At 33.9% G+C, this 23,256-nt stretch overlaps 1 protein-coding gene across 1 annotated transcript; it reads right to left on the reverse strand.

Moving 5' to 3' along the window:
* Positions 1-17,268: 17,268 nt before the first annotated feature.
* On the reverse strand, positions 17,269-21,169 carry LOC103973324 (probable polyamine transporter At3g13620). The gene is made up of 2 exons (XM_009387854.3): positions 20,087-21,169; positions 17,269-18,018 (listed from the first exon to the last, which is right to left on the reverse strand). The coding sequence occupies exons 1-2, from the start codon at positions 21,009-21,011 to the stop codon at positions 17,453-17,455; spliced, it is 1,491 nt and encodes a 496-aa protein (XP_009386129.2). The 5' UTR covers positions 21,012-21,169; the 3' UTR covers positions 17,269-17,452.
* Between the last annotated feature and the right edge of the window lie 2,087 nt (positions 21,170-23,256).

Genomic DNA, 23,256 nt, shown 5'->3' on the forward strand with positions numbered 1-23,256 from the left:
TTTGATATTCGTTTTGTTCATCATGTGCATTATGCGTCATTTCATATATCATCAAAGAACTAAAAAGTTTTTCAAGTGAAAAATTATTGAGATCTTTTGCCTCTTGTATTGCAGTTACTTTCGGATCCCAACTCTTTGGAAGGGATCTTAATATCTTTTAAACAAGTTCAAAATTTAAAAAATACTTTCCAAGAGGTTTTAAACTATTAACAATATCGGTAAAGCATGTGTACATGTCAACAATAGTTTTGCTCAGCTTCATTTGAAACAACTCGAAATCATACATCAAAAGATTAATCTTCGAATCTTTTACTCTACTAGTGTCTTCGTGTGTAGTTTCAAGAGTGTGCCAAATATCAAAAGCTGTTTCGTAAATAGAAACTCGATTAAATTTATTTTTGCTCAAAGCATAAAATAGAGCGTTCATAGCTCTAGCATTCAAAGAAAAAAAAAATTTCTCCAAATCATTTCATTCGTTCATTGGAGTAGAAGACTTTTGATAATCGTTTTCAATAATATTTCATAAATTTAAATCTAAAGAGAGCAAGAAAACTCTCACTCAAGTTTTCCAATATGTATAATCCATCCCATTAAATATAGGAGGACAAACGATAGAAAAACCCTCTTGAAATCTGAAAAGAGTCATTTCTCTTGGGTGTTAAAACAAATGAGAAAAATCGTGGCTCTGATACCAACTGTTAGGAATGAGTCGGCACTAAGAAGGGGGGAGGGGTGAATTAGTACAACAGATAAAATCATCGGTTTCGAAAAATCTTTTCGTTCGTCGAAAACCATATCTGAAAGATAACTTGAAATCTTATTCGTATATGTAGTAAAAGCAGTAGGCAAGTAAAGATTTAGTTTCCAGTAAAAGTAAATTACACAAATAGAAATGCAAATCGTTTTATAGTGGTTCGATCATCGTGACCGACATCTACTACATCGCTTCCTCTTCTGTCGAGGCCATTGGCATCCACTAACGATCTTTCTTCAATGGGTAAAGATCAACTACCATTAAATCTCGATTCTCCTTTTGACAAGTTCAGGAGAGAACCTTTAAAACCCCCTTCACTCCTCTCTTAAATAAGACTAACACTTAAGTTTTGAGAGGAGTTGACACAAAATTACAATAGTGTTTTCTTTTTATTTTTACTCTCAGTTGTGTGTATGTTAAATAAGGATGAGAGGAGTATTTATAGGCCTCAAGTGGATTCAAACTTGAAGCTTAAAAATATCTCATCCCGGGTTTCCCAGGTCCTGACGGTACTACCGCCTACAGCATTGACACTGGGAGGTACCACCACCCAGTCTGGGGGTACCACCGTCTGACACAGTCTCGAAGACTATGCCATGATGGTGCCACCTATTGGGTCACTATTTGAGCTTTGCACTTGGCCCAACACAATCCAAACTTGGGCCCAATTGACCCCTAATTGGGTTGGCCCAATTCCAACCCAATTATGTACTAATTATAAATTTTAAGATATTTACTAAGCTAAATAAGTCTGTAAGTCTAGGTTTCTTCCGGCGAGCTTCCGGGGAACTTCCGACGATCTCTAAGTAATATTCCAATGGACTCCCGGCAAGCTCTTGGACTTCACGACTATCTTCTTGGTGAGTTTCGACGAGCTTCTTTGGCAAGCTCCTGGACTTCTTAATCAATTCTGGTAGAACTTCCGACGAACATCCAGACTTCCAACGAACTCTCAAACTCCCAACGAAATCTCGTTTTGACTTTGGGATTTTATTTTGCTTTATGCCTTGCTATCATAGTTACTCTTGTACACTTAAAACCTACTTCGATCTAGACAATTATTACAAAGCTTGAATCAAGTGTTATCTGGTCATTAGTTTATCGACGCTTTATCCGATTATTTGGTGCATTATCCTCTCTTGCAGCCTAATGCCCAATCAGTTAGTTGACCTCCTGTAAATCTGATTTCCTTGGCATAATTTCTGCTCTTCTTGGCTCGATGCCTAAACTCATGGCCCGAAGCCTTCTGTCAATACGTTGACCGATCCTTTGGCTCGACGTCTAATCTTCTGACATATTTTTCTTCGGCCCAACATGATTCTTCCTGCTTTAGTTGTCTCTCCCTGATCGAAGCTTCCTATGTCACTCAAAACGTAGATCAAATCATAAACACTATCAATTGGTTTCATCATCAAAATTCAAGATTAAACAAAAAATAGTATTTTTAAATGGAGATCTAGACGTGGAAATATATATGGAACAACTTGAAGGACTCACAGAAACGGGGAAAGAAAGTTAGGATTATAAACTTAGAAAATCCATTTATGGCTGTAAATAAACTTTCAAACAATGGTATATAAAGTTTCATGATACCATTACTTCTTTCGGATTTAAGAAAAATACTATTGATCAATGTATATACTTGAAAGTTAGTGGAAGAAAGTTTATTATATTAGTCTTATATGTGGATGATATTTTGCTTGCTAGTAGTGATCTTGATTTGTTGCTTGAAACTAAAATGTTTCTCAACAAGAATTTTAAGATTGTTGATATGAATGAGGCAGCCTATGTTATTGACATTGAGATATTTAAGGATAGATCTCAAGGATTACTATGACTGTCTTAGAAAGGATATATTAATTAAGTCTTAGAGAAATTTAATATGTAGCTTTCTTTAACCAATGATACAGCTATTACTAGAGGTGAAAAATTCAGTCAAAACTAGTGTCCGAAAAATGACTTAGAAAAAAATCAAATAAAAGATATTCCTTATATATACATAGTTAGAAATCTATTATATGCTCAAATCTATACACAACCATATATCAGTTTTACGATTACAATGTTAGGTAAATACTAGAGCAACCCAAGAATGAAATATTGGAAAGTTGTAAAAAAAGTAATAAGATATTTATAAGGGATGAAAGATTATATGAGATTAGACCAACTTGAAGTGATGGGATATTCATATGTGGATTTTATAAATTATTTAAATAGTAGAAAATTCACTTCAAAATTTATATTCATATTAGCTGGAGGGGCAATTTCTTAGAAAAATGTAAAGCAATCACTTATTACATCATCAACAATGGAAACTGAATTTATAGCATGCTTTGAGGCCATAAATCAAGCTTCATAATTGTGAAATTTCATCTCAAGAATTGGTGTGGTCAACTCAATTATCAAATCGTTGAAGATATTTTATGATAATACTATAATAGTTTTCTTCTCTAAGAATGACAAGTACTCTAGTGGTTCTAAGCACACCGAGATAAAGTATTTGGAAAGAGTCCAAAAACAATAAGTGTCAATTGAGAACCTGAGCACCACTAATTGTTAATTCATTTACTAAGTATTTAAAAAACATGTTGTTAGAATGAGGCTTATGAGCAAGTCATAAAAGATATAGTGATCATGTTTAGATTGATGTTATTATTGATATTTTTTCTTACTTAATTAAAATTATTTATTTTTACTATCCGATTTACATTTATGATGTCAGTAATTTGACACCAAATGATAAGCACACCAAATGAAAAGGTGTCACACTAATAGCTTCCGCTATCAGTAAAAACAAAAGAGGCAAGCGGCCCAAGAAAGGCCAAAAATATGCTGTTCAACCTGAAGGTACAAATAGAAATACTAAACATTCCGCCATTCGAAGTTAATGCTATATTAGATACTGGAGCAACAACCTGCTGTATAGATGAAAACGCTGCACCAGACGATGCAATGGAGGCAAATCCCTACACAGTACATTTCAGCGGAATTTCCTCGAAGACGACTGCGAACAAGAAATTAAAGGGAGGTAAGATGACAATAGGGGATAATACCTTCAGAATCCCCTATACTTATGCCTTCGCAATAGAATTAGGAGACAACATCCAGATGATAATCGGATGCAACTTTATCAGGGCAATGCAGGGAGGAGTTAGGATTGAAGGTAACATGGTTACTTTTTATAAAAACCTAACAACTATCAACACCCTGCCTTACATCCCAACAGTCGCAGCAATAGAAGAATTGGACCTAGAGGAAGATGATTATATCCAGATCCAAGCGGCAGTATTTTATTCAGCAGAATCTCAGCAAAGCGACAAATATATAACGGCCAAGTTCGGAGGCCTATTGGACTAGCTGAAAGCCCAAGGATACATAGGGGAGGATCCCCTAAAACATTGGGGAAAGAATAAAATAACTTGCAAACTGGAGATCAAAAACCAAGATTTTATGGTAGAAGACAAACCACTGAAACACCTAACACCACAGGCAAAAGAGGCTTTCTCCAAACATGTGAAAGCGTTATTGGACATCGGGGTCATCAGGCCAAGCAAAAGTAAGCACCGAACTACTGCCATAATTGTCAATTCTGGAACTACTATTGACCCCATAACAGGAATTGAAAAGAAAGGAAAAGAGAGGATGGTTTTCAACTACAGGAGGCTTAATGACATCACAGAAAAAGATCAATACAGCCTTCCCGGCATCAACACCATCCTTAAGAAGGTCAGCAATAGTAAAATTTACTCAAAATTTGATTTAAAATCTAGCTTTCACCAGGTTGCTATGCACCCGGATTCTATAGAATGGACCGCATTCTGGGTCCCCAAAGGACTATATGAATGGCTGGCAATGCCCTTTGGTCTCAAAAATGCCCCGGCCGTGTTCCAAAGGAAAATAGACACCTGCTTCAGGGGCACAGGACATTTCATTGCAGTATATATTGACGATATTCTGGTCTTCTCAAAGAATGAAAAAGACCATGCACAGCACCTAGCTCGAATGTTGGAGATATGCTAGGAGAACGGCTTAGTCTTAAGCCCTTCAAAAATGAAAATTGCGGTAAGAGAAATTGAATTTCTCGGGGCAGTTTTGGGAAATTCTAGAATCAAGCTACAACCCCATATTATCAAAAGGATCATTGGCTATCAAGAAGAAGATCTCACTACAAAGAAAGGCCTCAGATCGTGGTTAGGAATCCTAAACTATGCAAGAAACTATATACCCAACCTGGGCAGGCTTTTAGGCCCGTTATATTCAAAAACAAGCCCAACTGGAGAGAAAAGGCTAAACGAACAGGATTGAAAATTAATTAGAGACATCAAAAACCTGGTACAAAATCTCTCAGATCTAGAGGTACCCCCAGAAGACTGTTTCATAATACTTGAAATAGACGGATGCATGGAAGGATGGGGGGAATCTATAAATGGAAAAAACAGAAACATGACCTCAGAAATACGGAAAAAATATGTGCCTACGCTAGTGGAAAATATAGTCCAATCAAGTCCACCATAGACGCTGAAATGCATGCAGTCATGAAAACTCTGGAGGCGTTAAAAATTTATTTTCTTGATAAAAAGGAGATCATCATCAGAACGAACTGTCAAGCAATAATAAGCTTCTTCAACAAGTCTGCCCAAAACAAACCCTCAAGGGTCAGGTGGATGGCCTTTGTGGACTACATTACCGGAAGCGACGTGGAAGTCAAATTTGAGCACATCGAAGGGACCAGTAATATTCTAGCCGACTCTTTATCCCGACTAATAAATATTTTGATTTCAGGATGGCCGAACGAACAGATGCTCCTACTAACAGAAGCCACCCAAGAGGTTCAAGCCCAGCCGAATCCAAGGGCAGCAATGCACTTGAGTCAACTAATAAATCAGGTGACCTCCTCACACAATACCAACAAGAACTGGATGAGCTCAAATCCAGGATGCAAAGTCCAGGAGGACTCCCACTCAATGAGATGGGACTCGCAGAAAGAAGACTCGGAGCAATTCAAAAGGAAGCCGCCCGACAAGCATGTGAGGCACTTCAGCAATTCAGGAACATCCACTCAATGAAGACAAGAGAGTATCAAAAAAGGAGTGGAGGAAAAGACAACTAGTACAAAGACTGGCTACTAGTTGTCCTCCAGCAACAACAACAACTGGAAAGAGCTTTGGCGTTAACAAAAGATGTTTCACAAAGGACAACCGGCTTCAGCCTTTAGGAGCATGGCGGACCCCCTACAATAGCTGGAGCGCATCTACTTTTCTTCGCCGCCAAGAAAAGACGAGTTAGCCTCGGGGAGCCACTCGTAGTGTCACTAATAATGGCATGAAGGAATCTGCTTTCCTCCGCCGCCAAGTAAAGACGAGTTGAGCCTCGGGGAGCCACTCGTAGTAATGGTACAAAGGAATCTGCTTTCCTTTGCCACTAAGAAGAGTTAGGAATATATCAGGTGAAAGGATAAGAATGCGATGGGGCCCAATGAGTACCCGGTTCTAACCTCTCCCTCTATATATTTCCTAGTTCAGTCTCTTGCAGGACACGGTCGAAAAACCAAAGTTCTACTTGAGGAAACTAAGAGTCTCTATCCAGTCTTTTTACAAGTCTCTATCCAGTCTTTTGTAAGCATTTTAAGCTTTCTATAGTTCTTTGTGCTTATCATTTCTTACAAATTTCTGGAACTTCCGCTATCTTATTTATGCGCTATTCTAGTTACTGGTATCAGAGCTTGGGGATTGGGACTATAGAAAGAGGGAGGGTCATGAATTAGTACTTTCTGTTCCAAGTGTGAAATTGCTAATAGACGTAAGGTGTCAAAAGGGCAAGGAGACCCGTAAGCACACTGAAAAAGTGAAGCAACGAAACAAAAAGAACAAGGAAGAAAGGCTCATGATCCCCTAGTTTGAAATAGATGTCTGATAGATGGGAAGAAGCTATACAACAATGGTATGCTAATTCCCATACCTCTAAGCTTGACTACCTTGATCTTGCTGAAACCATAAATCCTACAAGAAAAGAACTAGCCCATAATCTTTCGGTTATCTACGACAGAATCTGCCTGTCTAGTAGAGTTCATTTGAAAAATTTCAATGCCATTATTGAGAAAAATCATAGTCTAGAAAAAGAAATCAAAGGACTCAAGCACTCCATAAAAACTCTCACTGCCTTACTCTCGGAAAATAGACCTCTCACGAAACAAGAAGTACGAAATTTGGTTGCAGAGATTTCCAAACAACCAAAACTTGTGGAAGAAGAAGCTCTTAGACTAACTCAAAGCTTAAATCAAAAGCTGCAGAGGGTTGAACAACTTCTATCAAGGATAGAAAAGCAAATTTTTGGATGAACTATCTGTTCTCCAAAAACACCGAATCCTACAAAGAAGCCCTCAAAGCCACAGAGCCTATCGATCCCCCATCCTTAGGATTTCTCAAAACAAACGATTACCCGGGGACCCTTAGCCACCAAGCAGTTGTAATTAAACAGCACAACACACAAATCCAACTCCTCACACAAATCGCGGAGGATATAAAAGGGATACAAACGGAACTACAAAACATAAGGGAGCTTCAGCAAGCTAAGACAGGACCACCCCAGAGCATCCCAGAAGATCTGATAACAAAGCTCTCCAATTTAAGCCTAGGTCCCTCAGAAAGACCTAAAGAGGCCAAAGGAAAAATTTTGGTGTTCAAAGATCCTATACAGATCCTGAAACAAGTTCAGAAATGACAACCAGGACTCAGGAAGTCTCCACATCTGCCCCCTTGATCGAAGATCAAATTCGAGATTACAGGAGAAATCAACGCAGGATCTTTAACGCTCGCCAAGCAACGAGGCGAGTAGGACAAAGATTATTTGGAGGTTCAATCTCCACCCAACAGATCCTAGAACAGCAAATAGACCCTCAGGCACAACTGAGGTTATCTATGCGCGAAAGATCTACTATAGCACCAGCTGAGGTGCTATACCACTCAAGAAGGGACGATATCCATCACAGGGTATACGTTCACAGGTCTGAAGAAGCCATGCTGGTTACAAACAACCAAGAGGACATATCCTTCATCATGGAGGAAAGTTACGAAAGGCTTCAGAGGAGTAGAATGCAGTATGTCCACCTAGGAATACTACAGGTACGGCTGCAAACCCTGCATCGACAGGAAGAAGGAACACTAGCGCTACTAGTGTTTAGGGACAACAGATGGATGGATGATCAGTCCATCATTGCCACCATGGAAGTAGACTTGACTCGAGGGAGTCAGCTGGTCTACGTAATCCCCGACATCATGATGACAATAGGGGACTTTTACCGTAATATTCAACTCTCAATCCTCACTAGAGGATATGACACATGGCGGAATTGTGAAGCTAATTTGCTCGTCACCCGAGGGATGGTAGGGCGACTTTCAAATACCCCGAATATTATGATTGAATGTAATAACATGATTGTCTTAACAAGATAAATTACAGAGATCATTATGGACTATATTAGGAAACGTTAACAATATTGTGGTATATAAAAGGGAGTACGACATTGATAATATACAACTACTATAACTCATATTGATAGTTGGACTTAATGTAGTATTATTATGTTTATTAGACTTATTGGCTTGTTTTAAAATTTATGGTCATATATAAAATGCTTTTCAAAATTTTTAGGATCCAATTAGGTAAAACTATTTTCAAATGAATTTTATTTTATTTATTTTAATTTTAATTTTTTTATATCTTATTAATTAATGGGCCAAGTGAGAGAATATTATATTATGTGATCATTTCTAATTGAATAAAATATATTATAGAATTGATTGGATTTTGATGAAAGTTATAGCCAATAGAAAGGAGATGCCCTTAGAAGTTATAGCCAATAATTTTATCTAATTGGATTTTAAAAATATTGAAATACATTTTATACATAACCATGAATTTTAAAAATAAGTTAATAAGTCTAATGAGTATAACAATACTACATTAAGTCTAACTATTAATACGAGTTATAACAATGTATATTATCAATGTTATATTCCCTTCTATATACTAATACTTATAGTCTTTCTCAATATAGTCCATAATAACTCTTATAATTTATTTGTCAAGGTAATCATGCTATCACATTCAATTATAATATAATATACATAAATATAAATATAAACAAGATAATAAAAATAAATAATTTTAATTATATAAATAAGAATATCAATTAAAATATCTACTCAAATATATTTCATCATATCCTTTATAGGTTACTCATAAACCTAATCATAAGAACACATACTTTCAAATATTTTAGGCTGTAAGGCCTAAGTGAATATATTAATTAACATAGTGAAACTCAAGTTTTTGATTGACACTAGTTATTTTTGTACTTTCTTTGACCACCAAATATTTTATATCAATGTGCTTAAAACCACAAGAGTGCTTGTCATTCTTAGAGAAGAAAACTACTATGATATATTACAAAATATCTTCAATGATTTAATAATTGAGTCTGATAATACTAAGTCTTAAGATAAAAAATTTTTTCTCTATAGGTCAACCTCAAATATATAGATGTTTCATATTAGGTTTCCTACCAGTCCATAACTCAAATAGAGTTGATAGAACTAACTTACTAGGAACCCTATTCAAGATATATATATAGGTATCCAAAGAGCTTCATCCCATGTTGACTCAAGTAGAAAAAAATAACTCATCATGCTCCTAATCATATTTATAAAAGTATAATTTTATTTTTCAATAACGTCATTTTGCTGTAGAATACCTTATAACGCATACTAAGTATAAATATCCTATTTTTTTAAGTATCTAGCAAAAGGATTGAGATTCTGATTGAACTCATCGTATCTTTTATAAAATTCATCACCCTTGTTAGACCTGACTAATTTATCTTTTTTATCTAATTATCTTTTGACTTTATTATGTATATCTCAAGAGTATCAACAGCTTGAGACTTTTCATTTATTAGATACACATAGCTATATCTTGATATATCATATATAAATATGATGAAATCCCTCTCTTCACTAAAATAGAAAATATGGAGTGATCCACAAATATCAGTATGAATAATCTGATAGAGTTCTTTACTTCTTGTGATATTTTTCTTTATATATGTAGTTTACTTTCCCTTAATGCAATCTATGCAAACATTAAAATCAATGAAATCTAAATATTTCAAAAGATTAACTTTCACTAATTTTTTAATTCATTCCTTGGAGATATGCCCCAAACGTTTGTATCACAAAATAAAAAAAATTTCATTATTGAAACTACATTTCAATTCGACATTTAATTGTAGGATCACTAATATCTTTACAAACTCAAAATTCAAATTATTATAAAAAAATTAAAAATTATTTTTATTGAATAATAAAATATATTGAGTTTATTATTACTAAAAGAAAGATAATACCCTAACTCATCAATCTAGATAGAAAAACTAAATTTTTAAAAATAGTAAAAAATAATATGTGACTACAAGATATATCAAATAACCTATATATAGGCATAAGTGATAAGCTTCAATAGTTATCACTTTCACTTTAAGATGATTTCCCATATTGATAACTCTTTCATATTCTTTTAATTTTCAGGTTGAAAGAAATCCTTACATATTATTAGTAATATTAGTTGAAGTATCATAATTAATTCATCAAGTATTAAATTGAATCTCACATTGCTTGCAAGCAAGTGATAAGATAGACAACATAGGAAAACGAACCAATAACATAGATAGATCATTCATGCATTATAAATCAAAATCGAATAATACATTTTCACAAACGAAGAGTGTTAATAAACATATCTAAAATATTTGATTTCAAAAACATATCTCCGATACTAATTGTAAGCATAAAAACCATAATTATGTTACTATAATACAAAAAAAATTTAATTTTAGAATCTAAAATTAAATAAAGATATATCAAGATTTACAATGCATAACTTTCGATATCATTTAGAAAGACTTTATCTTATTTGTAGGCACACCATTGTCAAATCTGAGAGTTACAGCAATATCGATCTATAAGGAGAACTAAACTCACATTCTTCTCTCTTCCTTTCCTTCAAATGATCACTATGAACGATGGGTAAGGGATAAAGGAGGGACTAAGGTAGATTGAGACTAAATCTATAATCTCAATAACTACTTATTTCATACTTAGGAGATCTTGTCCTTTTATAGGCAAGAGTAAAGGGTATAGGATGGTAATTAAGATAATCACTTCTATTAATGTCATTTCCTAAGAAATTATACTACAATTGAACTCCCTTTCTATTGGTTAAAAATCATAATTAGAATCTAATTAGATCTATAATATATGTTACCTAATTAGATAGGGTCACATAATCTAACATTCTCCCACTTAGCCGATTAATTGATATGATATTAAAAAAATAAAATAAAAATATATAATTAAAATCTTATTTAAAAATAATTTTACTCAATTAGATTCTAAAAATTTTAAAAAATATTTTATATTGGGTTATGAATTTTAAAAATAAGCTAATAAGTCAAATAAATATAACAATACTATATTAAATCCAACTACTAATATGAGTTATAACGGTTATATATTATCAATTTTATATTCTCATTTATGTACTAATACAATTAATCTTTCTTAATATAGTCTATAATGACTCTTGTAATTTATTTTGTCAAGACAATCCTATTATCACATTCAACTATAATATATATAAATATAAATATAAATACAAATAGGACAGGAGAAATAAATAAATTTAATCATACAAATAAAAATATCAATTATAATGTCCACTCAAACATACATCACCGTATCCTTTATAGGTTACTCACATATTTAATCATAAGAATATGTTATTTTAAATACTTTAGGCTATAAAACCTCAATGAATAGATCAACAATCAATATAGTAAAACTCAAGTTCTTAATTGATACTAATTATTTTTTTATATCAAGTAATTTATCTCAATGTGTTTGGAACTACTAGAGTACTTCTCATTCTTAAAAAAAAATTACTATGGTATATGATACCGGCGTGATGCAGAATGGGGGTAAAGTAGAATAGAACTCGAAAGAAAACCGATAGTATAATTTTTTCGGATGAAAAATATACGAACTCAATAAAATCGAAAAACAGCTCACCACCCAATTCAAAATCACAAAGGGATACAGAAAGTTCACCACCCTAAGGAAATTAAACAAGGATACAGAACTGAAGATAAAAGACTCACCACTCAAGGAAGCATCCAAGAGATATAAAGTTTAAGCGAGAACTCTAAAAGAGCTTCTACAAAATATCATCAGTTTCTAAAGTGCTTTCTAAGTCTTCAACACCAAAATAAATACTAGTGCATGAAACAACCCTTCATGCATAGGGAATTTCGAAATTAACTCTTTACAACTACAAACTAACTCCTTTAATGCATTGCTTGGTCTTGAAGAAATATTCACAATTACTAACCAACTCCTTTAATGCATTTCTTTATCATGAAGAAAAGTACCTTGAAATAGCTTTAACTCTATGCAGGGAATATGCTGATGAGCTGTTATATTTGAGTGTGTTGAGTTGAAGATTATGAAGCATCATTGTTAGCTGAAAAAAATATCATATCATAATAAAGGTTCATATGATCAGATTGTGGTAAATTAGATACTCCTATGTCAATATATCATAAAATATCTTCAACAACCTAGCAATTAAGTCTAACTACACCAAGTCCTAATATAAAATTTTACAGTTATAAAACTTGAATAGTGGCCTCAAAGCATGCCACAAAGTCAATTTCTACTATTGATAATATAATTTACATTATATTATTCTTATAAATTACCCCTCCAACTAATATAGATATCAATCATAAAGTGAACTTCCTATTATTGAGGTAATTTATAAAATTAATATCTAAAAATATTTTTTTTTAAGTTAATCTAATTTTTTATAATATGATTATATAATCTTTCATCCCCTGTAAATATTTCATTACTTACTTTACAACTTTCCAATATTCTATTCCTATGTTGTTTGGTATCTATTCAATATTCTACTATAAAATTGATATTTGAGCATAAGAAATATCATTCATTTGATTTCTTTCTAAGTCATTCTTAAGACATTTATTTTGATTGAATATTTCACTTTTAGTAATAGGTGTATCATTAGTTAAATAAATGTGCATACTAAATCTTTCCAATACTTGATCAATATTTTTTTTTTGAAATAATCTTACCAATCATTAAGATCTATCTATTAATATATAAATATAAATAATATAAGCTGTCTCATTTATATCAACTATCTTAATATTCTTAGTAAGAAAAATTTTAATTTCGTGTAGTAAACTAAGATCATTATTGACAAGCAAAATATCATTAATAAATAAAATTAATATAATAAACTTGCTATCACTGTTCTTTAGATATATACATTGATTAACAGTAATTTTTCTTGGATTCGAAGAAAGTAACAATATTATGAAACTTTATATATCAATGTCTAAAAACTTATTTAAGGCCATAAATGGTTTTCTTAAATTTGTAAGCCTAACTTTCTTTTTCCTTTTTTTGAATCATTTAAGTTATTCTATGTAGATTTTTTCATCTAAATTCTCATTCAAAAATGTTGCTTTCATATCTATCTAATGTAACTCAAGATCATAATGAGCTCCTACTATTATGACAATCCTCAATGAGTCTATTTAAAAACTAAAGAAAAAGTCCTATTATAGTCGATTCTTTCCTTTTGAGAAAAGACTTTAGCCACATGTCTAGTTTTATATCGTTCGATATGATCCCTTGGGTCATGTTTGTCTCAAAGATATATTTACAATTTTTTATCATATTATATTACTTTTAGAAACGTTGCTTTCCATAGCTTGTGAAAAGATAAGGGGTCTCTCTTTTAATTCCTATGTCATAATCTAATTCTTATAGTTATATCACATAATCATCAGAAATGATATGTCTCCTTTTCCTTTGAGATATTCTCAAGACTATCAATTGTGGTTGTTCTATAAGATTATTAGTAGTGATAATAATATTATGTGGGAGTTCATCAATGTTATTTTATTATTTACCCTCATTAATTCTTTCAGTAATTTGAGGAACAACAATCTATTGAATAAAAAATAGTAAAAGAGTATCAACCTATATCCCCTCTACATCAAAATTGATTTTTTAATATTTTTCACTCACATTGATTTTATTATTTTTTAAGAATCTTATATTACTAGATTCTATTATCCTCGTACTATGATTAGGATAATAAAATCTATATACCTTGAATTTTTTTGGATAACTAATAAGATACTCAAAAATAATTCTTGGATCCAATTTCTTTTCATGTATGATAACCCTAAGTATGTAGATGTCTTAAATTGGGTTTCTTATCGGTCTCTAACTCAAATGGAATTGATAAACTTAATTTGTTAAGAATCCTATTCAAGATATATATAGCTATCCTAAGAACTTCATTCCACATCGACTTAGGTATAGAGGCATAACTTTTTGTGCTCTTAATCGTGTTCATAAGCATGCAATTTCGTCTTTCAACAAAGTTATTCTATTGTGACACACCTGATAAGATATACTGAGCATAAATACCCTACTTTTTTAAAAATCTAGCAAAAAGATTAAAATTCTAATCAGACTTATCAAATCTATCATAAAATTCATCACCCATATTAAATCTAACCATTTTGACTTTTCTATCTAATTATCTTTTAACTTAATTTATATACATCTCAAGAGTATCAATAATATAAGAATTTTCATATATTAAATGCATAGTCATATATTAAATAAATATGATAAAATATCTTTCTAATAAATTAGGGAATATAGAGTGCTATGTAGATATTAATATAAATAATTTCAAAGAGTTCTTTATTTCTTATGGTATTTTTCTTTATATGTTTAGTTTGCTTTTCCTTAATACAATCTATGCAAACATCAAAATTAGTGACGTCTAAATCTTTTAAAAATAATATTCTTCACTAATATTTTAATTCTTTCCTTTGAGATATGACCTAAATGTCTATGCCACAAAATAAAATATTTCTTATCATTAAAATTATATTTTAATCTATCATTTTATTGCATGGATATCAATATCTTTGGAAACTCAAGATTCAAATTAATTATATACAAACCATCATATAAAATTTTAAAATTAATGTTTATTGGATCATAAAATATATTTAGTTTATCGTTACTGAAAGAAAAATAATACCCTAACTCATCAATTCTAAATAAACTAAATTTCTTAAAATAGTAGAAACGTAGCATGTACTTATAAGATTTATTAAATGAACCGTCTCTAGGCATAGGTGATAAGTTCTCACTACTATCACTTTCGTTTTGAGATGATTTTCTAAAATGACAAATCCTTTATGTTCTTTTAATTTTCAAGTGAAAGAAATCCTTACATATTATTAATAATATAAGTTGAAGTATTAGAATCAATCCATCAAGTATTAAAAGAACATTACATTACCCACAAGCAAGTGAGAAGACTGACAATAGGAAAGCATATTAATAACACCTTTCTGCAAACAAAGACCGCTAATAAATAGATATAGGGTATTTGATTTCAAAAACATGTTTCTAGTATAAATTATAACTATGAAATCTATAATTATATTATTATTATAAGAAAAACTTTAATGCTAGAAACTGAATAACGATATATTAAGATTTACAATATGTACTTTTCGGTGCTATTTAGAATGTCTTTATCTTTTCTATAAGTGCATTGTCATCGGATTCAAAAGCTACAATGATATCAATATGCATAGAGCACTAAATTTATCTTCTCTTTTCTTTCTATCCTTCAAATGACCACTATGAATGATAGATTAGAGATAAGGAAGAACTAAGAAAGATTATAAATAGATTTGTAATCTCAATAACTAGTTGTTTCATCTATACGAAGTCCTATCCTTTTATAAGCAAGAATAGAAAATCTAAAATGATATTCAAAATCCCTCCAATCAAGTTCATCTTCTAAAGAAAATATTATAATTGGACTTTCTTTTATTAGCTTATAACTGATTAGATATATAAAATATCTTACCTAATTTGATAGAATCATATAATCTAATATTTTTTTAGAAAACATGTGATCGGTAGCAATTGGCTCGTGGTGATCACTATAGTATCTACCCCCTCTTGTGATCATTATAATAATCAGAATCTTATTAGATATATAAAATGTCTTACCTAGATAGAATCATATAATCTATTTTTTTTGGAAAACATGTGATCGGTAGCATGATTGGCTCATATGGTGATCATTATAGTATCTACCCCCTCTTGTGAGAAGAAATCGAATTCATTTATCACTATTTTTTTTTTTTATCTTGTCGTTTGTCTTCCTGTCTTTGGCAAGACTTACTTTCTCCTCTTTGAATCAATAGGCTGTGGGTAAATAGTCGAAGAGGGGACTCAAATTGGCGCCTATTTTCCTCCAAGCTGGCACATACTTTCTCCTTTTTGGATCAAAAGGCTGTGGAAGGCGACTCGAATGGGCTCATCTGCTGCTATTACCACCAGCCTTTGGTAGCTCTGGAAAACCCCGGTGAGACTCTTTCTCAAAACAAATACAGATCTCCTTCTAGTGTTTTCCAGCACATCATTGCTACTTTGTTGGCTAATGACAAAGCCCTCCATCATTTTGATGACAATGATAGTGATAAATGTACACCACTCATTCAATGGGCGAAACCTCCCGTTGTCGATTGGTATAAACTAAACTATGATCTTCTATGAATATTCATAAAGGTGATGTGATCCTGTTTATATTGGATGCAAGTGTGTGCATGGCAAGGGTATTCTTTAATGTGAGGCTCTTGTAATTAGAGAAGGAATGGCTGATGTTCCAATTTAAAACTGACTCACAGTGAGCCTGCAAGATCAACTCCAGATATGCTGCTTCTTGGTTTCAATTATCTGCGACTAAAGACATTCAATCTTTTGATGGCACTGTTTCAAGCCATATTTATAGAGAGAACAATAGAATATAGTTAATTGATTAGTTAATCTGATCCAATAGATCACAAGGTTTTCGGAAAGGGGAGTGACTCTCATTTTCTTTTGATAAGTCACTTTGAATGTAATATCCCATTAGTCCCACATCGGAAGTGGACAATGTGTATGATTAGCTTATAAGGATCTGATGAGTATACTATATTAACTCTTGCTTAAGCATTTTGGTCCGTGGTTGAAGGATCAAAATGAAGTTATTGGCCAGTTGGTTCATCAGACTCGGGTCGTGACATTTGGTATTAGAGCTGACCTAGCATTTGAGCAGGGTAGAAGGCTACCATGTACTATGTTAGCTTATAAAGGTATGATGAGTGTGCATTTTGGTCCGACATATCCCAAATCGAACCCTAGCATAGTGCATTTTGGTCCGACATATTCCAAATCGAACCCTAGCATAGTGCATGTGACATTGAATCTCAGAAATATTTTTCTATTTGGATTCCTTAATTAATATACTTAATTGTTTCAATAAGAAAAAAAAGAAAAGCAATGTATCGACTACGAGTTTGCCAATCCAACTAATATGAGAAATATATGTACCTTCAGATGTCTCATCGAATCCCAGTAACCCATCAATCAAACCTGCTGAAATCTTCCCAAACTCTTCTGCAGTGACCACATATCATCAATCACCCGTTATCCATAAAATAATACATATAAAGGATACTGCCAATTCTCAAGCATCACCCGTGCCGATTTCTCCATTAGTCTCTTCCTCGTCCATGAATGCTAAACACCCCCTAGACTTGCAAACGGCCATAGTATAATAGACTGCGATGCCAAGGGCCGTCAACGCAGCACAGATAGCAAACACCTTCCAGCTCGCAATGGCCATCACAAAGATGAGGAACGCCGATGGGACCAGGCACAAGAGCACCAGGCCGGGGAGCCTCATCGGCACGCGGTAAGGCCGCTTGAGGTTCGGCTCCTTCTTCCTCAGCCACAAGAAGGCTGAGAACTCCATGAGCATCCCCAGGCCGTAGAGGAAGTTGGCGGAGTTGATGATGTCGTTGAAGCTCATGAAGGAGATGGCGAGGGTGATGAGACTGGACGTTAATATGCCCGCCCAGGGGGTCAAGAACCACTTCGCCCTGGAGGCAAAGATTCGAGGAAGCAAGCGCAAGTTGGCCATCCCCAGCAGCTGAAACGCGCTGGAGCTGAGCTGCGCTTCGTACAGTCCGATCGCCGACAGCACGGCGCCCACCTCGATCCAATACTTGAGCCATCTCCCAGCTATACTGCCTGCATGGAATCAAGTGAATGGTGAATCTTTCTTCATTTGGGTCCAGAATCCATGCATGAAAACGATCAGTATATGCAAAGTAAATGGCAACATACCGAACCGATACTGATGTCGACTCAAAATAACTTCCAGTTAATTAAGACAATTTCTTCATACTGGGACAGATACCTCCAACATCATACTGCTCGCAGCAGTCCCGGCAAATGGCTTTGGGCTTTTGATTCTTTAGCAAGTATGTGATAGTAGATAAGATTTCCTATAATATATGAGGATATCTCTCTACTCTGTACTTGTATAAATAGAAGAGGGACATGTGAATATAATCAAGCTTCTTAAGTAATTTCTTTTCTATCTCTTTTCTAGCATTATCATGTGTTGCAAGACGTAGATATTATAATGTCAAAAGATGGAAAATTAGCTCTTGAAAATAATATTTAGCTCTTTGAGGATTGTGTCATGATGATATGTTAGATTATATAATGCTATATAATTAGGTAAGATATATTATAAATATGATTAGATTATGATTATAATTAGATAAGAGATTCTCCTAATTATCATCTTAGACTTTTTACTCTCATCTATAAAAAAAATAAAATCTCCTACGAACAAAATAACCTATGATTAAGAAGAAAGAACTCTTAATCTCTTTTAATTCATAATTTTTAATCCAATATTCATCATTTATAATGATCCTGTGAAAGATAAGAAGAAAGAAAAAGACGAGTCTAGTTCTCCTTACGGATCGACATCGTTATAGCTTTCGGATCTGATGACAATGTATCTATAAATCAGATAAAATTTTCACATAACAATTTTAATGTTCAAATAATTCTCATGTCTTAACTAATTTATCTTCAAAGTCTACACATCAATTTTCTCTGCTTCATCAGAAATATGGAATAAACCAGAAATATGGTCATGTGTCCTAAATTTTACTACCCACCATGTAACATAGGAAGAAACCTCTGATTAACATCTTGTTTTAGAAACTTAAAACACTAACATCTCTAAAATTTCTGGGTGTCTTGTCGTTTATGTGCACCACTAAGCATAAAAAGTCTCTGTACACCTGACTAAGTCTTCAAGCCATGCCGAACTTTCCAAACTAAAGCACTAACTCTAGCGTAAACCCATGAATAACTATGCCATTGACTAAAACTAGAACATTGTCGTAAGGTTTCCGAAAGAATAAGATTTCTGCGGTGGCCTTTTTCTCTTTTTTGCTTCCTGCCATTGGACCTGAAAACTCTACAACCATCCACCGTACCTACAAGGGGTCCGAACTAAAGTAGATCTTATCAACTATGCATGATGTGACTGAATGAAAACTGCGTTGCAATTAAGAAAAAAGAAAAAACGCAATAAAGTTGGCTCACGTTCATGGTCGACTAGTCAACTAATTTGACTTGTGGTTATGTATCCACTAGAAAGGAGCCACGTCACTATTTACAGAACATATCTTTTCTGCCATTTTCTTTTTCTGTCTTACGCTGATTGAAGGAAACAAAAGCATATTCCTAAGTATTCCAGGCTTGTATAAAAGATCGAAAGCAAAAATAAAGAGACCAATAATGTTGAACTAATAATAATGAAGCATGTCATTAGCGGATTGTGTTCCCTATCTCGGCCAAGACTAAGAACAAACCTCAAGTTCTAACATGTTTGTTTTCTTATAATTATTCTGTGTAGATCCACCACTACCGAGCATGAGACGATCGAGCTCCATGTTATCACATGATTCACGTTGGGGACAATTACCTCCTTAAAATGTAACCATTCAAATAAATAATTTTTATCGTAAAACTAGATAAATTAGTACAACGAAAAAGGTCATCTCATTCCGTGGTAATTATTAATAACCGCCAGCTGCCAATAATTGCTGTTCAAGTCTCCTATGGGACGTAATCTGATGTGTACTACCACCCAGTTTGCGAAAATCTTATGTGGCTTCTAGTAAATGGTCAAAGGACGTGGGTCCATGAATCATTACGTGGTCCCCACGTCTCCGAAACGGCGCATGCGGTGGAGGATGAGAAGAGGAAGAAGAGTTGCGTCGTCCCTTACCTGCGATGTCGGCGAAGAAACCGTTGCCCCACGCGTCCTGCGGAGCGTCGACCGCCCCCGTGCCGGCCATGAGCGGGAGGAGGTAGCCAAGCGAGGTCATCAGCCCGGCCGAGAGCAGCGCGGTCGGGAAGGTCCGCTCCGGGCGCTCCACCTCCCCGGCCATCGTGCTCGCATTGTCCCAGAAGTTGAGGTTCCAGAACAGCGTGTTGAAGAAGAGGCGCCAATCGTTGCCCCTCCCCCGCGTCAGCCACCGCGCCGGCCTCAGCCTCGGCACCGCCATCGCCGTCATCAGCACGAACGGCGCCAACGACGCCAGCCCCAAAGCCACCGCGGTGTACCCCACGATGGTCAGCCCCGTGTAGTTGAGGAAGGAGAGCGCCAGGTTCATCCCGGCCACCGTCGCGTACCGCGGCGTGCCGCTGGCAACGGACGGCTCCACCCGCGCGAGGTAGTCGGCGCAGAGGACCGGAAAGGCGGCGCTGTTAATGACGCCGCTGAGGAACTTCCAGGTCCCCATCAGTGACCCGCAGAAGGGGCCGAAAGCGCGATCCGCCCACAGGACGAAGCCGCCGTTGCCCGGGATGGCGGTGGCGAGCTCCGCAGTGACCAGCGACTCCGGGATGCTCCAGACGAAGGGGAAGATGAGGAAGCCGAGCAGCGCGTACAGGGCCCCCGCCGCCTGCACCGCCGGCTCCGCCCCGTACGGGCCACCGGCGACTTCGAAGTAGATGAGGAAGATGAGGGGAAGGAGGGTCAATTTGTTGGGGTTCTTGGCGGCGGTGTTTCGGGGCAGCACGGCTTCTCCAAGATCGATCGATGAGTCCATATTTTCCGGCGATTCTTTCGACTGGGGAGCACCACCAACTCCTCCTCCTCCTCCTCCTCGAGGGCTTTGATGGCCATGGATTTGGAATTCTGGGCTCATGGACGACAGAGGGGACCGGGGCGTGGCGTGTCTGTTAGGGATGGAGACCGGTTGTTTGAGAGGAGAAGACGAAGGATAAGTGTTGTCCTCCGTCAACTAGCAGATCCGCTTCGATTACAGCCTTATACGATTCGTGAATGCTAATATCCACCTCGATCCGTACATAATGTGATGTATTGAAGATTCATATAACCAAAATAGGAAGGAGAATATAACGTCCCAGCAAAGAATCACCCAGAATACTCTCGACGAATGGCTAATTATATATTATCTCAGTAATTAATCATTTTTAATATTTTAATCTATGTACTTTCAAAAATTATATTAAGATTTGTATACTTAAGAAAATATATAATATAATCTATAAATTAATTATTTCAATATTTTTAGATTTTTTTACCATGACTAATTAGAAGATATATGGGTAGTAGAAAAGATGCACAACTAAAAAAAACACAAAAGATACTATTTACTATATTAAAAAGATTGAAGACATGATAATTAAACCCAGTCGAAAAAAGGGGATTAGATCTTGGTCGCTTTGTTGATTGGATTATTTTTATCCCTGTTAACTAAAGGTTTTCTAATATTTTAGTGTTTTTAGATAACAAAAATCAAATAATATTAATATCTTTTTTATATCAACAAAAAATACAAAATAATCATTAATTTAATTTATAATTAAAATTAAAGTATTATAAAACGAAAAAAATAAAATAACATCATATTATTGAATATTAAGAATAATGGTGTTCTTTTTATATTTTAGATAAATAACATTAAAGTCGTCAAATAAACCAATAAATGTTAATTATTAATCCTAAAAATTCTTAAATTTTCAAAAAAGACATTAAAAATAACTGTAAAAGTATAAATGGTTATTTTCTATTTTAAGTCTTTAAATTTTAAAATAGGTATTTTTATTTATTTTACCCATTAAAAGTATGATATTATTTTTTTTTATTTTAATCGATTTAAAGTGAATTTACAATTCTTGGGGGCAAAAAACACTTGGATATTATCATATAAAGTCTTTTGAGGTTTGATAAACATTAAAAGGAATTCGAGACATGAGTTATACTATTTTTTGAACGGATTTCTTTATTTTTGAGCCATATTAAAAAATAGTGTGACCCCCTTCAAAAATAATGTAACTTACAATTCAAATATTTTAAAAATTTTAAATATTTATAAAATATTATAAATAACTTTAAAAATCATAAATGATTTTTTTATTTTTTAAGTCTTTAAAAGAGGTATTTATATTTATTTTAGACTTTTAAATAATGCAATTTTATTATTTTTTAAATGTTATCTAATTTAAGGTGAATTTATGACTCCTTTAAGACAAAAATTGATGTATGAGCTCTTTAGTTTATATATTATTTGAATAAATTTTATTGGTTTAGAGATATATTTCATAAGCTGCCATATAACAATATCCTTCTATCTAAGGAGAGGTAGTTTTATCCTTTTTATCATTACCAAGCTAATAAAGAGTTGTATCTAGAGATAGGTTCGTTACCTTTTCTAAAAAATAAATATTTTCTTCTATTCCTTTCAAGTATTTAAAATTTTATTTTTTGATTAAGACATGTCATAATTATTCATGTTATATGTAGTTTCTAAAATTTTCTTCTATTTCTTCAAGTATTTAAAATATATTTAATTATTCATGCTATATATAATTTTTATCTTACATGCATGATATAGTAGTAATACTTAATTTCTTTTAGACTTATACCATCGTTAATTAAAATATTATTTTTTCTATTATGCAATTTCATCTTTTTAATCTATTACTATTTATTATGTTTTAATGACTCAATGCTAATGATTAGATATTTTGATTATAAATTCATGATGCTTTTAATTCGAAATTAAGAGAACTAGTTAGAATTTGGGCTGGAATCAATCAATAAGCTAAGCCCCCAACCCATAGGCTAAGCCACAACCCGTAAATTAGGCTCAGCTACTAGGTTAAGCCTAGCCAACAAGTCAAGCCCCAAGCCATAGGTTAACTCAGCCCAACTCAACATGGATAATCATGTGTAGTGCACATGATCAATTCGTAAGCTATAGGTTAGTCCAACTTAGAATGGTACATGTATAATCATGTGTAGTACACATGACTAGTATATGGATTGACCTAACTTAGTCTAGTGCTATGCGGTCTAACTTATTATCTTTACTTTGTTTATGTGATTTGGGTTCAAACACTTATTAAATCAAATTAGATTTGATT

The sequence above is a fragment of the Musa acuminata genome, chromosome BXJ2-1 (genome assembly GCF_036884655.1).
Source record: "Musa acuminata AAA Group cultivar baxijiao chromosome BXJ2-1, Cavendish_Baxijiao_AAA, whole genome shotgun sequence".
NCBI classification, from domain to species: domain Eukaryota; kingdom Viridiplantae; phylum Streptophyta; class Magnoliopsida; order Zingiberales; family Musaceae; genus Musa; species Musa acuminata.

Excerpts from the sequence above, each read along its gene's own strand:
- LOC103973324 (XM_009387854.3), bottom strand. The coding sequence starts at position 21,011 with ATGAGCCCAGAATTCCAAATCCATGGCCATCAAAGCCCTCGAGGAGGA. Across the intron at positions 18,019-20,086 it reads TTTCTTCGCCGACATCGCAG|GCAGTATAGCTGGGAGATGG; the intron begins GTAAGGGACGAC and ends GATTCCATGCAG.